The sequence below is a fragment of the Tyto alba genome, unplaced genomic scaffold (genome assembly GCF_018691265.1).
Source record: "Tyto alba isolate M040663 unplaced genomic scaffold, T.alba_DEE_v4.0 Super-Scaffold_42, whole genome shotgun sequence".
In the NCBI taxonomy this organism is placed as follows: Eukaryota; Metazoa; Chordata; class Aves; order Strigiformes; family Tytonidae; genus Tyto; species Tyto alba.
The window spans coordinates 4345892-4358958 of NW_024881318.1; the positions used below are offsets into that span (position 1 = coordinate 4345892).

The 13067-nt window shown below is 39.8% G+C and overlaps 2 protein-coding genes across 6 annotated transcripts in view; both read right to left on the minus strand.

The window, feature by feature from the left end:
* LOC104357113 overlaps positions 1–322 on the minus strand; it is a 20576-nt gene extending 20254 nt beyond the window's left edge. For all 3 annotated transcript variants that reach the window (XR_004408102.2, XM_042804697.1, XM_032999727.1), the window contains exon 1: positions 237–322. The gene's annotated coding sequence lies outside the window, so the exon portion shown is untranslated. The remainder of the gene's footprint in view (positions 1–236) is intronic.
* On the minus strand, positions 100–13033 carry CUNH18orf54 (chromosome unknown C18orf54 homolog). 3 transcript variants are annotated; one of them, XR_006166678.1, is made up of 9 exons: positions 12951–13033; positions 11326–11655; positions 8845–9615; positions 7348–7498; positions 6097–6205; positions 4455–4586; positions 2041–2114; positions 489–1206; positions 100–354 (listed from the first exon to the last, which is right to left on the minus strand). XR_006166678.1 is itself a non-coding variant. In XM_032999726.1 (8 exons), the coding sequence occupies exons 2-8, from the start codon at positions 11603–11605 to the stop codon at positions 1104–1106; spliced, it is 1620 nt and encodes a 539-aa protein (XP_032855617.1). In that variant the 5' UTR covers positions 11606–11655; positions 12951–13033; the 3' UTR covers positions 100–1103. The 3 variants fall into 3 exon arrangements, 2 of the variants coding, with proteins under 2 accessions (XP_032855617.1, XP_042660630.1); XM_032999726.1 differs by having other exon boundaries at positions 100–1206; XM_042804696.1 differs by lacking the exon at positions 8845–9615 and having other exon boundaries at positions 100–1206.
* Between the last annotated feature and the right edge of the window lie 34 nt (positions 13034–13067).

Below are 13067 nucleotides of genomic sequence, written 5' to 3' on the forward strand. Positions count from 1 at the left end.
TTCTACTTTTTCTTCTGGTTTCTATTTCATTTCTCAGAACATACTCATATATGTGCTTTGTCACGTGTACTTATAAACATCCAGATTAAAAGCAAACAGTTGTTGCCATACACATTTTATTTACTGACAGCACAAAGAGCTAGGTTGCATTATATAAGCCTCAGAAGAGGTACAAAACGCTTCTTTCAAAATGTTCTGTCACTATATTTCAACTCACAACTCAAATTACTACTTACAGCTTTTCTCTGTCTCTCAATTTGCTCTTGCCAAACGGGGTAAGACCTACTCCTCTCTCCCCTGCACGAGTTCCAGTGCTTATCAGTGGCTTTCACACGCTAATTCTATCCAGTCACGCTGAAAAAAAAATAAAAAATAAAAATCTTCTATCATTCCTTTGCCTGTTCAGGCCCACTGAAGGATTTTTTTTATGCTCTAAAGCGAAGAATAAAGCCAAGGAAAATGGAAGGGAGATGAGGAATTCCCAGTACCAGGGAAATCCAGCTGTTGGCTCAGCACTCGATGCTCCAAAGAGCCAGGCTTCCTGTGGATGTGAAAAGGAGGAACAATTCAGAAAAACTTCGGACACTTTTTGATAAAACATATGTGTAAATTGTACATAAATTTGCAGCTGGGGAACAAGGAGCATACAGTTACATCAGCTCAAGTCCTGTTAGAAAGAACAGGACTGGAAGAACTATGTAATTATATGATTGCTAAAATTTACTGCTTAACTTTACACACGATACTGAGCTCCCCCTGTTTCTAAGAAGCCACGTAATGATGTCTAGAATTGGCAAATTGTCTAGTATTTTTTGTAAATTTTGATAAACACAGACTTTCCTCCATGAAAATGTTAACGTTATTTTAATGAAATATTCTTTCAAAAGTAGTATCTCTTCTCACATATCGTTAGAGCCTACTGGAAGCACTAACAATTAAACTTTGAAGTAATGAATATGTACAGGAATACTGAATACAACATTTTTGAGAACACTGCACTGGTTCAGCTTTCAAAAACACGTTGACCAGTGGTCAGGCTGGAATATTATTTAAATTACACAATATTAAAATATTCTTAGATATCAGCTTCACGGATTATTCTCTTATTTTTTTTGTTGTTTATCTTCTTCTTGATCATCGGTCTGCTCTTGTTGGTTACTGTTATCTTCAACAAGACTTTTAAGACGTGACAAGTGGTGTAAAGCCCTAGATAAGGAAAAATTAAGACTTTAACAACACTGATTTCTTACAAACAGATTAACAGTTTAAATGATATTATATAGGGTTTACATCCCTATGTCTAACTGTTCCACTTACTCTGTTTTAGATTGTAAAATACGCCAAGATGTTTTTTGTAAAAAAATAAAACACTTTTTGTAACTGAAATTTTAAATATATCTTCTCAAATACAGGTGCTCACACAAAGAGTTTCGATTAAATTATTAGTGAGTGGGTATTTAACACAGGAAGTTAAACACTGCAAAATATTATGTCATACAACAGCATATCAATACTGAAAGTTACTGCATTTTTTAAAATTAAAAAACATATTTTAATTTTACATTACAGTATAAAACTGTACTGCAACACAGTTTTGTTGAAACAAATGTTCTATATAATTAACCCATTTTCCATTCTGACTTTTCTGAAACTTATTATTTCTTTAGTCACTTAACTGTTCAGTAAGACTCTGATTTCATTAATGAAATATGTTTTCTAGCAATTTTTTTCTCAACTGTAGTAAAAAAAAGCAAGCAAACACTTTGTCCCATGTTGCAAATTCCTCCAAGTCTGATTATTTTAAAGCCCATTTATATGTAGCAATAATCCATTGATAGAGATGAAATACAACTGTTTATTCACAGATACATCTCTGTATTCACACTAGATATTTCCCTGCTCCATGAACTGCCATGCTTTTAATTATTCACTACTGGCTTGTTCTTAAAATTTTCAGATCAGATTACAACTCTCTCAACTAATTTATCATTTCTCTTCTGCACTTTCTGAAAACAGTGAAAAGTCAGAAAAGTCACTTACTTCCGAATAGAATTAGTAAGCGGGATTCTCTCACTGTCACACAGTTTTAATTCAGCCTCTGCTTTTTTAGAAAGCTTAAAACAAAGAAAGAAATGTGTTAACTGAAGGAAGCAAGAGCAGGTGAAATACGACAGAAAACATTTCATTTTTATAGCACATTGCACTGGAAAGTATCGCAAATAACTTTATAGCATCATAAAGTAATTCAGGTGGGGAGGGACCTCAGGGAGTGGGCTCCTGCTCAAAGCAGAGGCAGCTATGAGGTTACAGCACGTTATTCGGGGCTTTATCCAGTGAAATCTTGAAAGCCTCCAAGGACAGAGACTGCACAACCTCCCTTGAACAATTTGTTCCAGTGCTTGGCCATCTTCAGGGTTAACAAGTTTCTCCCAGTGTTCAGTGTGAACCTCCTGTTTCAATTTATGCTTGTGTCTCATCCTTCCACCTATGAAGATCCCAGCTCCATCTTCCCAATACCTTCCTCGGGTGCAGGGAAACATCTATTAGGTCCCCCCAAACTTTCCCTTCTCTAGTCTGAACAAGCCCAGTTCTCTCCACTACCCTCCAGAAACAAGTGCTGTGCCCCCAACCACCTCGGTGCCCCTCCACCAGCTTATTAATGTCTCTCCTGAAGTGAGGGGCCTAATCCTGGATGCAGTAGTATAGAATCACTGAATGGTTTGGGTGGGAAGGGACCTTAAAAATCACTTAATCTCAACCCCTCTGCCCCGGTCAGGGCCCCCTTCCCCCAGCCCAGGGTGCTCCCAGCCCCGTCCAACCTGGCCTTGAACCCTTCCAGGGAGGGGGCACCCACAGCTGCTCTGGGCACCCTGGGCCAGCGCCTCACCCCCCCGCACAGGGAGGAATTTCTGCCTTAGATCTCACCTAAATCTTCCCTCTCTCAGTTTTTTAGGCTGAACCCCCCCCAACTCTCTCAACCTGGCCCCCCAGGGGAGCTGCTCCAGCCCCCCCAGCATCTCCGTGGCCTCCTCTGGCCCCGCTCGAGCAGCTCCGGGTCCTTCTGCTGTTGGGGGCCCCCGAGCTGGCCCCAGCACTGCAGGGGGGTCTCCCCAGAGCAGAGCAGAGGGGGAGAATCCCCTCCCTGGCCCTGCTGCCCCCCCTGCTCTGGCTGCAGCCCAGGGCACGGGTGGGTTCTGGGCTGCCAGCGCACGGGGCTGCCTCACGGGCAGTTTTCCCCCCCCCAGCACCCCCAGCCCCTCTCCTTGGGGCTGCTCTCCAGCCGCTCCTCGAGGGCCCAGCCTGGGTTTGTGCTGGGGATCGCCCCGGCCCCCGGGCAGGACCTTGCCCTTGGCCTTGTTGAACCCCAGGAGGTTTGCCCGGGCCCCCCTCTCCAGCCTGCCCAGGTCCCTCTGGATGCCACCCCTGCCCTCAGCGTGCCCCCCACCATCCAGCTCGGTGCTGTCGGGGAACTTGCTGAGGGTGCATCGATCCCGCTGCCCGTGTCCCCAACGAAGATGTGGCGTAATAAATGCTGGAGGATACAGAGGGACAATCATTTCTCTTGATCCATTGACTCTGCTCCTGTTCATATAGCCCAGACTCTGCTGTTCCTCCTTGGCTGCCAGGGCACACAGATTGCTCGTGTCCAGCTTGTACCTACTGAGACCTCTGAGGCATTTTCAACAGAGCAGATTCCCAGCCAGGCAGTCCACAGCCTGTATTGCTGTGAGGGTTTCCTCCTTCTTAAGTACAAGGCCTTGCATTTGCCGCTGTTGAATTTCACGAGGTTCCCATCAGCTCATTCCCCCAACCTGCCTGATCCAGATCTATACGGAACATTTCACGCACTACTGATTATAGGACAGAAGGTTTAAGAACTGTAAGCAGGCAACATTATGAAAAAGATAAGAAGAGATACTAAAGTCTGTGAAATCATTTTGAAACGGAAGCGCTACAAAATACCAATGCACTGATGCCGAAGGAGGCAAGGACAGAGCATCTGAGAACATCTGGCTTTTTTAAAAGCTTGGTACACGCCCTTCAAATCCTCGAATTAACGGAGATACTCTCAGCAGGCAGCTTTTTTTCCAGGCCACAGATATTGCCAGAGCAGCAGAGAGCAATGCGCTCGCCTCAAATGTCGCCACCTCCTGGCTTGCCAGCCCTGCTTTCTGCAGCGCGTCCTTGCGAGCAGGAGGGACTGCAGCGGAAGGCAAAGTGGGGCCCCCACTTCGCCCCAGCAGCAACGAGACACGGGGGGGGGGGGGGGGGGGGAGAGGAGTGGAATTAGGGCGCAGCAATCTCGAGCAGCTGCTGGAAACTGGATTGAATCTGCTGGCAGCGCTCTAAAATGACTGGAAACCAAGTTTATAAAAGGACTGACAATTTTTCGCGGGAGCGGACACAGCACATCGGTTTTGACAAGATACAACGCAAGGAAACAGACTACTCACTTTTTCAAGCTCTTCTTTTTGCTCAGCAGTTTCATTCCGGCTTAAACTTCCCCGAATCGCTTGAAGTTTAAACAACATTAGCTTCAAAGCTTCCAGGGGTCTGTGGTGATGACCTCCAGAAAAAGCAGCATCCTAAACCAAAACCCAAACAATTTGTTCATGCTGCAGTGCACATAAAAAAACAAAACAAAACAGCCAACTTCTGAAGTTTCCCTGAAACAATTTAAAGCCTAATTTCTATGAGTGTTTCCCTCTACTTGTTTGAAGTTTCCCTGAAATAATTTAAAGGTTAATACCTACAAGCGTTTCCCTCTACCTGTTTGAAGCTTCCCTGAAACAATTTAAAGGCTAATTTCTACGAGTGTTTCCCTCTACCTTTTAAGATCTTTTTATAAATTGTACATGTATGATGCTACATGGTTTCATCTTAATTTATGCCACTGTCTGTGAAATCACTGTCCATACATAGTTAGGAAGACATGAAGCAGCACAGAAAGGCCTCAGCCTTGGCTTGTGTAAAACAATTCCAGAATATTAAGAGTGCCAGTCCTTGTAACGTTATGACAGCAGTGCTAGAACATGTTTCAACATTTCATAACTGATAGAGCAAGTAAGCTTCCTTAATGATACACAGATTTATTCATATAATTAGCATCTATATGATATGTGCTCGTTCTATGATCAGAAAAGCAGCAGATTAACACCCAGTGACGAAAATTTGTGGATAATCTAGAAATACTTATCTCTAGGAATGTCTGATGATCTAACAGAACTGGAAGCATGAAGGGTGAAATACAGTGAAACAACATTGTCACCAGACAGAAAAATTTGAATTACTAGTGCACATTGTTGGGTTCTGTGTCAACTAACTCCGCAGGGAAACAGAAGTATGTGCCACAGTGAAAAAACTTAAGAGGGCAATGTTCTGTTTACTACAGGATGGGAAAACAGAATCTTAGAGCAGTTAGGATTCAAGGACTATAGGGCAGAAAGTAAAGGAAATGTATCAGTACATAAATTAAGAGTATGCCTTTCAACTGGAATACTGGGCTCACTGCTAATCTCCCTAACTGAGAAAAGGATAAAGGGTTCATATAATTAAAATGAAAGACTGAACAATATTAAGACTGCCAAGAAGGTGATTATTATGTAAGAATGGGAATAAAATAATGACTAATCTGAAGAGAGTAAATTCAAGCCATGATCCAACTCCAGTGCCACAGCATAAATAATAAGAAACGTTACTTAACCTACCTCTTGAATTTGACTCATACCCAACAGTACATCAGGCAGCTAGGAGATTAGTAGTATTCAATACATCAATAACAAAAAAATTGTCTTCCTTCACTCAGAGCAGGAAAATTATTATTTCAACAAAATATGGAGTGTAAAAGTCAAACTATTACTAACATTTTATAGTTAGATGTTTTTTTAATCATAATTGTGACCAAGGCTAAGATTATAAGATTTAATAACTCTATGAATTCATCAAGCTCAAATATGACTAAGCTACTGCAGTTACACTTCCTAATTTATATATGATACAAGAAGGAAAATCAATTTACAGGTATTCCCCTTTCTTATATTTACTAGTCTTATATATTTTAGGCACTCTCAGAAATAAATACTCCATTTCACTGACCTTATTTTTGTCATTTAAACAGTCTTCCAAGAACTTATGTATGATATCTGCCTTGGGGAATGGTAGAGCATTCTCCACGTCCTCACAGCACACAGGCACTGGTGGTTTGCTGAAGCAACATTAAATATGCAATGAAGAATAGTAACAGGTTTATAAACTAAAAGAATTGGTTTAGGATAGTTAGTGAGATGAAACCAGATATATTGCATCGATGCAACACCAAGGGGGCACTGGATAGTTCTGGCAGCACTAGAGAAACGCACAACTGTTTTTTTCCAGTTTTGCCAGGATAATTAAAACCTGGGTAGCCATAAAAACCCACTAAACCAAAAAGGTAAGCAATTCTTAGCTATTATCTAGTATACAAGGAAGTTCTTCTTACACCTGGTATTCCTCCATTAATACTCAACATCTCAAGAAAAATAGTTACCTTCTGCTTATGGGCTGCTAATTCCTCTACACTCTCTAAAGTATTTTAATTCAAAGCTAGTAATCTCAAAACCAGATATTAATGAAGTTTGATTTCCACTGATGTTCTCTTATGTGGGTATTCTGGTTACTAGCAGAAGGTTAGATTCTTAGTCTCTCTTACAGCATGAATAGTATCGCTGCTATTATCACGTACAGGAATGCTGCGGTTTGAGACTTTTACTCACCTAATAAACATTGCTAAAATGAACCAAAAGTACAAAGTCTGCTGGGGTAAAGGGAGACTACAGACAACACCCAGAATCACACACACCTAGCTGCTTCTTAAAACCTGGAGGCAATTCTAGTATTGATTTTTTAGCATTCCTCAATCCCATGAAATAACCTTTCAGTTCTTCAACAACTGAAATTTCACTTCCAAGACAGCTCCAAAACTTTGCAAGGCCACACACTTTCTTTAACAAATGGACTTACCGCTATTAAGTTCTTCTTCATAAATTATTAATCATAAACTAGTAAATCTGACAATTTAAGTTCCATTAAATAGTTTTTCTCTTGAAATAAATGTTTCTTATATATCACTAATACACAAAGGTATTAAAAGGCAACAGTAAGTAATATCGACGGCACTCTCCACAAGGCTATGACAAAGAGAAAGCAGTGCACCAATACCCTGACCTTGAAATACCAAACATCTAGCACCAGCAAGAAATCTCATCGTAAATCTTTTATTTATGTACAAGCCACAGAACCATTACTTCTATACAAAAGCAATTAAATACATTACATTTTCACAAATGAGTCCAAAATATCTTTACTTACAGAGCACCTGGAGCATTTTCCCATGATCTTTCTGCTCCTAGTATATCTATTGTAGAAGGAGTGACATCATTTTCCAGATTACTTGACAAATCTTCAGTTGAACCCTCCAGACCTCTGTCAGCCTTCAAGGTAAGGAGCTCAAGCTGCTCTTCTAAAAAAAACAAGGATGCTATGGGTCCAACCCTCTTCAAGGGCATTATTTCCACTTTCCTTTTAATTCTATGTAATACTCAGAGAAAATTGCTACAAATTAATTTGCACTGAAAACATTTTACACAGCATATAGCACCCATACAACTCCTTTGGTTATCATGGTATGGCAGTATGGCATGTAAATCATCTGCACCAAATGGGATCTGCATGGTTCTAGCCAGAAGAGCATTTAAAATAGTCAAGTGTTTCTTTTCCTAACTTATGTAAAACAAGTATCATATGCAGCATTCAGGATTATGTAATGTTTTTCATGTGTTTTCATGCTATATACTGAATATTAATTCACAACATTACTTATTAATACTGTAAGTTTTAGTTTTCTGTTTAGTTTTGCTGTAAGTAATAGTTTTCTTATTATTTCATACAGGTTTTTCTAAAGCTGCTTTTACAGACACCCGTGGGAGAAATCATGTAAACATATACATGAAAATCACATATACAATCATACAATCACATACAGGACTCCCCTTTAAAAACATCTTGAGACAAGCACTCAAAGTGACAGACACATTCTCATACATTTTTTTATACATAGCCTGTTTATGATTGGTAAAATGTTCTGTGGGAAAAAAAAAAAGAAAAAAGATGTAATCCTGTATTTAAAGTTCATCATTAGAAAGGTATTTGCAGGCATTTTTATATCCAACATTTTCATCTTGCTGATATTTCATAATACAAAGATAGTGCTTCACCATGGCAGGACCTCCCTGCTTCTGAGGAGTGATGGCCTGCTGCAAAGAGTAGCTACCATGAGAGATTCCCAAGGAAAGTCGTTACATAAACCAAAGGCAATGGATAACCTCAACATATGGGTTACAAATATCTCCTGCTGACTGTGTAATGTCGAGAAAAAAACTGCACAATAAATGGTGTTTTTTTGCCAGTTTGACAGGTTCATTTACACCAATGTTTAGGAATCTCTCTCCCCCAAAGTTACAGTTCATGTGATTTAATTTAATGCTTGAAATTCTATTAAAATATTTATGGAGTTACTGTCATTGTCTTGCAGTAAGGTACTAAATATGCCATTGTAATAAATACTTTGCTGTAAAAGGAATGCTTAAATATTGATTTATATATGAAAGCTTACAGCATAAAAGCTGTTTAACTTGGTCAACTACTAGTAAGTGCTTTGAGTCATTTGTCAAAGATGGAAGTGAATAAACCTACTGTCCAGTGCAGTCAGACTAACACAGCTAGAGAATGTTGGTTTAAAAAAATGTAAAATGTCTTTACACCCATACCTTCAAAGTCAAAAAAACAAATTATATGAAATATACTTACCTCTGAATGGCTTTCTACCATGTCTCAAAAGAGAGTTTTCAAATGGGAAGCATGCATCTGGACTGTCATAGTTGCAACTTTCTTCTACTTTGTTATCACCTCCAAGATCCAGGCAACCCTTTTGTTCAAAATAATCAGAACTGTCTTTATCTACAGAGTGCCTTTCTTTCAGGCTCTCAAAAGTTTGTGAAGAGATGGATTTGCCTTCTCTATTAAAATTTTGACCATCACTTTCTTCAGCTGAATCAGAAAAAAGGTTGTAACTCTTAAGCCAGACTGGGTAGTGAAAATTGGGAATACTACTTATCTCCGATACACTTAAGTCGGACTTCTGACTGGTAAGCCACCTTGGATAATTCTTAAAAGTGTTAGAGTTCTCTTCAAAGGACAAGGGTCTCAAACTTCCTTTAGAGGAGACAGAATTGTACCTATCAGGTGTATACACAGCACATTTCTTTTTACTGAAGTCTTTGTGCAGATTCTGGTGAGCAACAGCCTTCCCGCTCTTGGGGAGACGGAAACTGCTTTCAGTATCGAGCGATGAGGTTTGGGAAGGGCAGGAAGATGTTTTGAGGGACCCTCTGTTCCACTCACTACTCTGATGCCTTGATTTAAAAGGACTACGCTGGACAAAGGGCAGTGATCCATCTGCTGGAAATGCTAACAGATCATCCGTCGCAAGACTAATCAAGTCTGGGTCGCGCTCACTTTGCCTTCTAAAGGCTGAAGCAAGAGAACCTAATCCTGAGTGCTGATTAAGATCATCCAATACTGAAAAACAAAGATATTTTATATGAATTGCTAAACTTCAAGCATACCAAAAGGATACATTTGTAAGATCTAACATGAAGTAACAGTTTAAAGCTGAAATATAATTCTTTACCAGGCTGTACTGAATTACAGTTCTTGCAAGAGTGGTTCTGTTTTTAATCAGAATCTTGATAAAAACCTTCCCAGCCAAGTTACCCCTCCTTTCATCATACACAGTATTTACAGCTTTGAGTATCTGAATTTTTAATTTAAAGAGAAACAAGAAATCAACATTCGACAGTCCATTTTTAGTTTCACATGCAGATATGTGCTTAGTACTTCTGTCCTAGTAGCGACACTCCCTCCACACAGTAAAACTTTAGGGATGACTTTCCCCCTGTTGAAACAGGGGAAATTTACTAGAGAAAAAGATGGCTAAAAGCAACAGCTTGCAACTCAAGTCGCCATGTCATGGGCTTTTAAACTCAATTTTTACAGAAACATGCTGTGTAAGACTTGACTTGACAGTTTTTCAGGGAAGAAATATAGCATCAAATCCTTTTTTTTTTTTTTTTTACTGAAACTATGAAACACTGATTCACAAAACCAGGTTTTCCTCAGCTAGTACTTGGAAATTATTTTTTCTCTCTTTCACTGTAATATCAGTAAGTGAATTCTGAGTATTACAGACTATTGTAACATACATGCAAACTAGCTAATGTGAATAGAACTAATGAGACTTCTGCAGAGAAGAGCAACAAAGAAATTTCAGAGTAAAATGTGAGGAAATGACATCTTTTACAGAAGAGTTTCTCATTTTCAGTGACTATCAGAATGCTTATTTTTGTTTGGGAAATCAGTTAAACATAAGTGGTGGTTTGTATTAGAAAAATATAACCCAAAAGCTGAACGCAGCTAAAAAACAGCTGCCTTGGTAAGAGAAAGAAAGGAAAGGTGTGAAGTTAAAGGAAGGTTATAGGTTATGGTGAAGAAAAAAAAGCCCTGAATAATAAAATATACTACCATAACTATCCACACCAATGCAACCCAGGCAGGGACAGGTATGAAGTTTGCCTGTACTTAGGACTTTGTTATTTTAGATGTTATGAACAAAGCTTTTGCAATATAAATTAGCTCAAGCCCAGTTATCTACTCCAGATCTTCTCATAAAAGTTCACAGAATCCATTAAGTATTTATTTATTCAAGCTAACTAATAATTATAAAAAAACAATTCAAACCCAGCTGGGCTAGATTTCAGGCCCAAAACTTCATTCCATAAAAATCAATGGATAAGAGGAAAGTTTTATTCTAAGATAAAGCAGTGTTTAAGGGAACTCCATCAGTCAGATTTTAATGTTACTTACTCTGGAAGGGAGACTGAGATTTTTTTTTTCCAGACTTGGGTTTAAGCAATGATTTACACTGTCTTCAGCATATATTCACATATAGAAAATACAATGTCTATTCCATTCTCTGGAATTTAATATTGCATCTATGAGTGCGGTCATGAATTCTCACCAAGCATTTATGAAAAAGCATTACAGAGAATGACAAATATTGCTAGCCATGACCAAGTGTTATTTACTATACCATGAAGACTTTCAAGCAGTTGTGCAGGGACTATTCCTTCAACAAAACATGCCTGGTGGGAGACAAGGAGTTGCAATACCACTGAAAATGAAAAGAACAACAAACACTAAAACTTATTAAACATATTTGCAGGGACATACCATGTTTTCCTTTGGTGTGATTCTTTGAAAACTTAACTTGTTTGGGAGTGCTCTGACATATGCAGATTTTTCCAGTGCTGATTTCTGAAGAGGTGAGACTTAAATTAAAATCTTCAATATAAGCCTCCAAAGCCTCAGATGCAGAGCTGTAAAGCTTGTCCTTGTAGTGAATCAAGCTGTTTGAGTATGGCTTACTGCTGTCAATGCTATAGCTTGTTAAAAGAGAAGATACTGTTGAATCAGGAGAGCAGACACTGCTTTCTTCTATTGAGCTTGTCATGGTTTGTATCCAGGTTTCTGTTAGAATCTTCACTCATCTTTTTAATCCATCTAAATGGAAAAAGAAAGAAATACACAAGTGATCATCTGCGCTGAAATGTCTTCTCATAAACTGTATCTAGGATTTTTTACTTTTGTTCTGTAGCTATTATTTTCCTAAAAATTACTATTTAGCTATTCAACTTGCTGCTTCTCAAATAAGTTTGTCATACATATTGGCCACCCCTAGAAAAGTCAAAGGCAGAAAATAAAGGCTCTGGAAAAGAAGATAACAATAGGGAAAACTTCTATATTGAAACTTTAGTATAACAAGAGCAAGAAAATCCAGCTCCTCACTACTTCTAGAGGAATCTCAATACTCTGGTTTTGCAAGAACAGGATTTCTTGTAAGAACTGCTGACATTTGTCACTAAACATACAATTCAGCAAAGACACACATAAGTATCATAACTTTCTACTTCTGAATCAGTTCAGAAGAGCTGTGTTCATGGAGAAAAACAGAAGTAGCTTAGTACAAAAAACTAAGCAACTCAACGTAACAAGAGTAGGAAGTCATTACTTTTGCAGATATTTTTATATAACTGGAATGGGTACACACAGCAAAAGAATTTTACAAGCCACGTGGGAGCACTTAAAATCATCCTATCTATGCAATTAGGTTAACCCAATTTAAGCTGCCTTTGTAACTTCACAAACTGTAAATGTAAGAGTTTAAGTACAGGCCAGTTCTAAATGCTGTAATCAGGATGGATGGCCAAGGTCACTGAAAGAAACCTCACCGTTTATTTCATCCCTGTAGGTAAAACACCATTGGGGAAAATTTGTTAAGGTGTTAAGGAAATGGGTGCTGTAACAAAGATCTAATTTTGTTATTGTAGAATAGATTCATAGAATGGTTTGGGCTGGAAGGGACCTTGAGATCACTGAGTTGCAACCCCCCGTCATGTTGCAGTTTAAGTTATACCCAATATCGCATGCATACAAAGACCATCATGCAATAGCAACATAAGAATTTATTTGAAAAAGGCACAGTGGGGCTCAGTACTTGCAAGGCCGAAGTGGTTTTCCCCGGAAAACCGAAAAGCCGCGTTAGAGCACCGCCCTGAGGGCTACGCAGCCGGCAGAGACCTCCCAGGGCCTCATCCCCACACAACAGCCCGGGGAGAAGAAGGGTGAGCCCTCACGGGAAGACTCAGCCATGACGGGCACCCCCGGTTCCCCTTCCCTCACAACAAAGCACACTCAGCGCGGGGAAACGCGCCCAAAGCATCCCAGCCCCTCCACAACACCCTAAAGATTCTCCGACCCCACCCAACCCTCCTCAAGCAACCCCAAACCATCCCCACCCCACACGCCGGCCGCTCCTCCGGGTTTTGCCGCGCAGCGGTTTGGAAAAGAGACCGTCCCGTTACAAAATGGCGGCGCGCATGCGCAGGGGAGGCCGCGCGGCCCGGCGGGAGTTG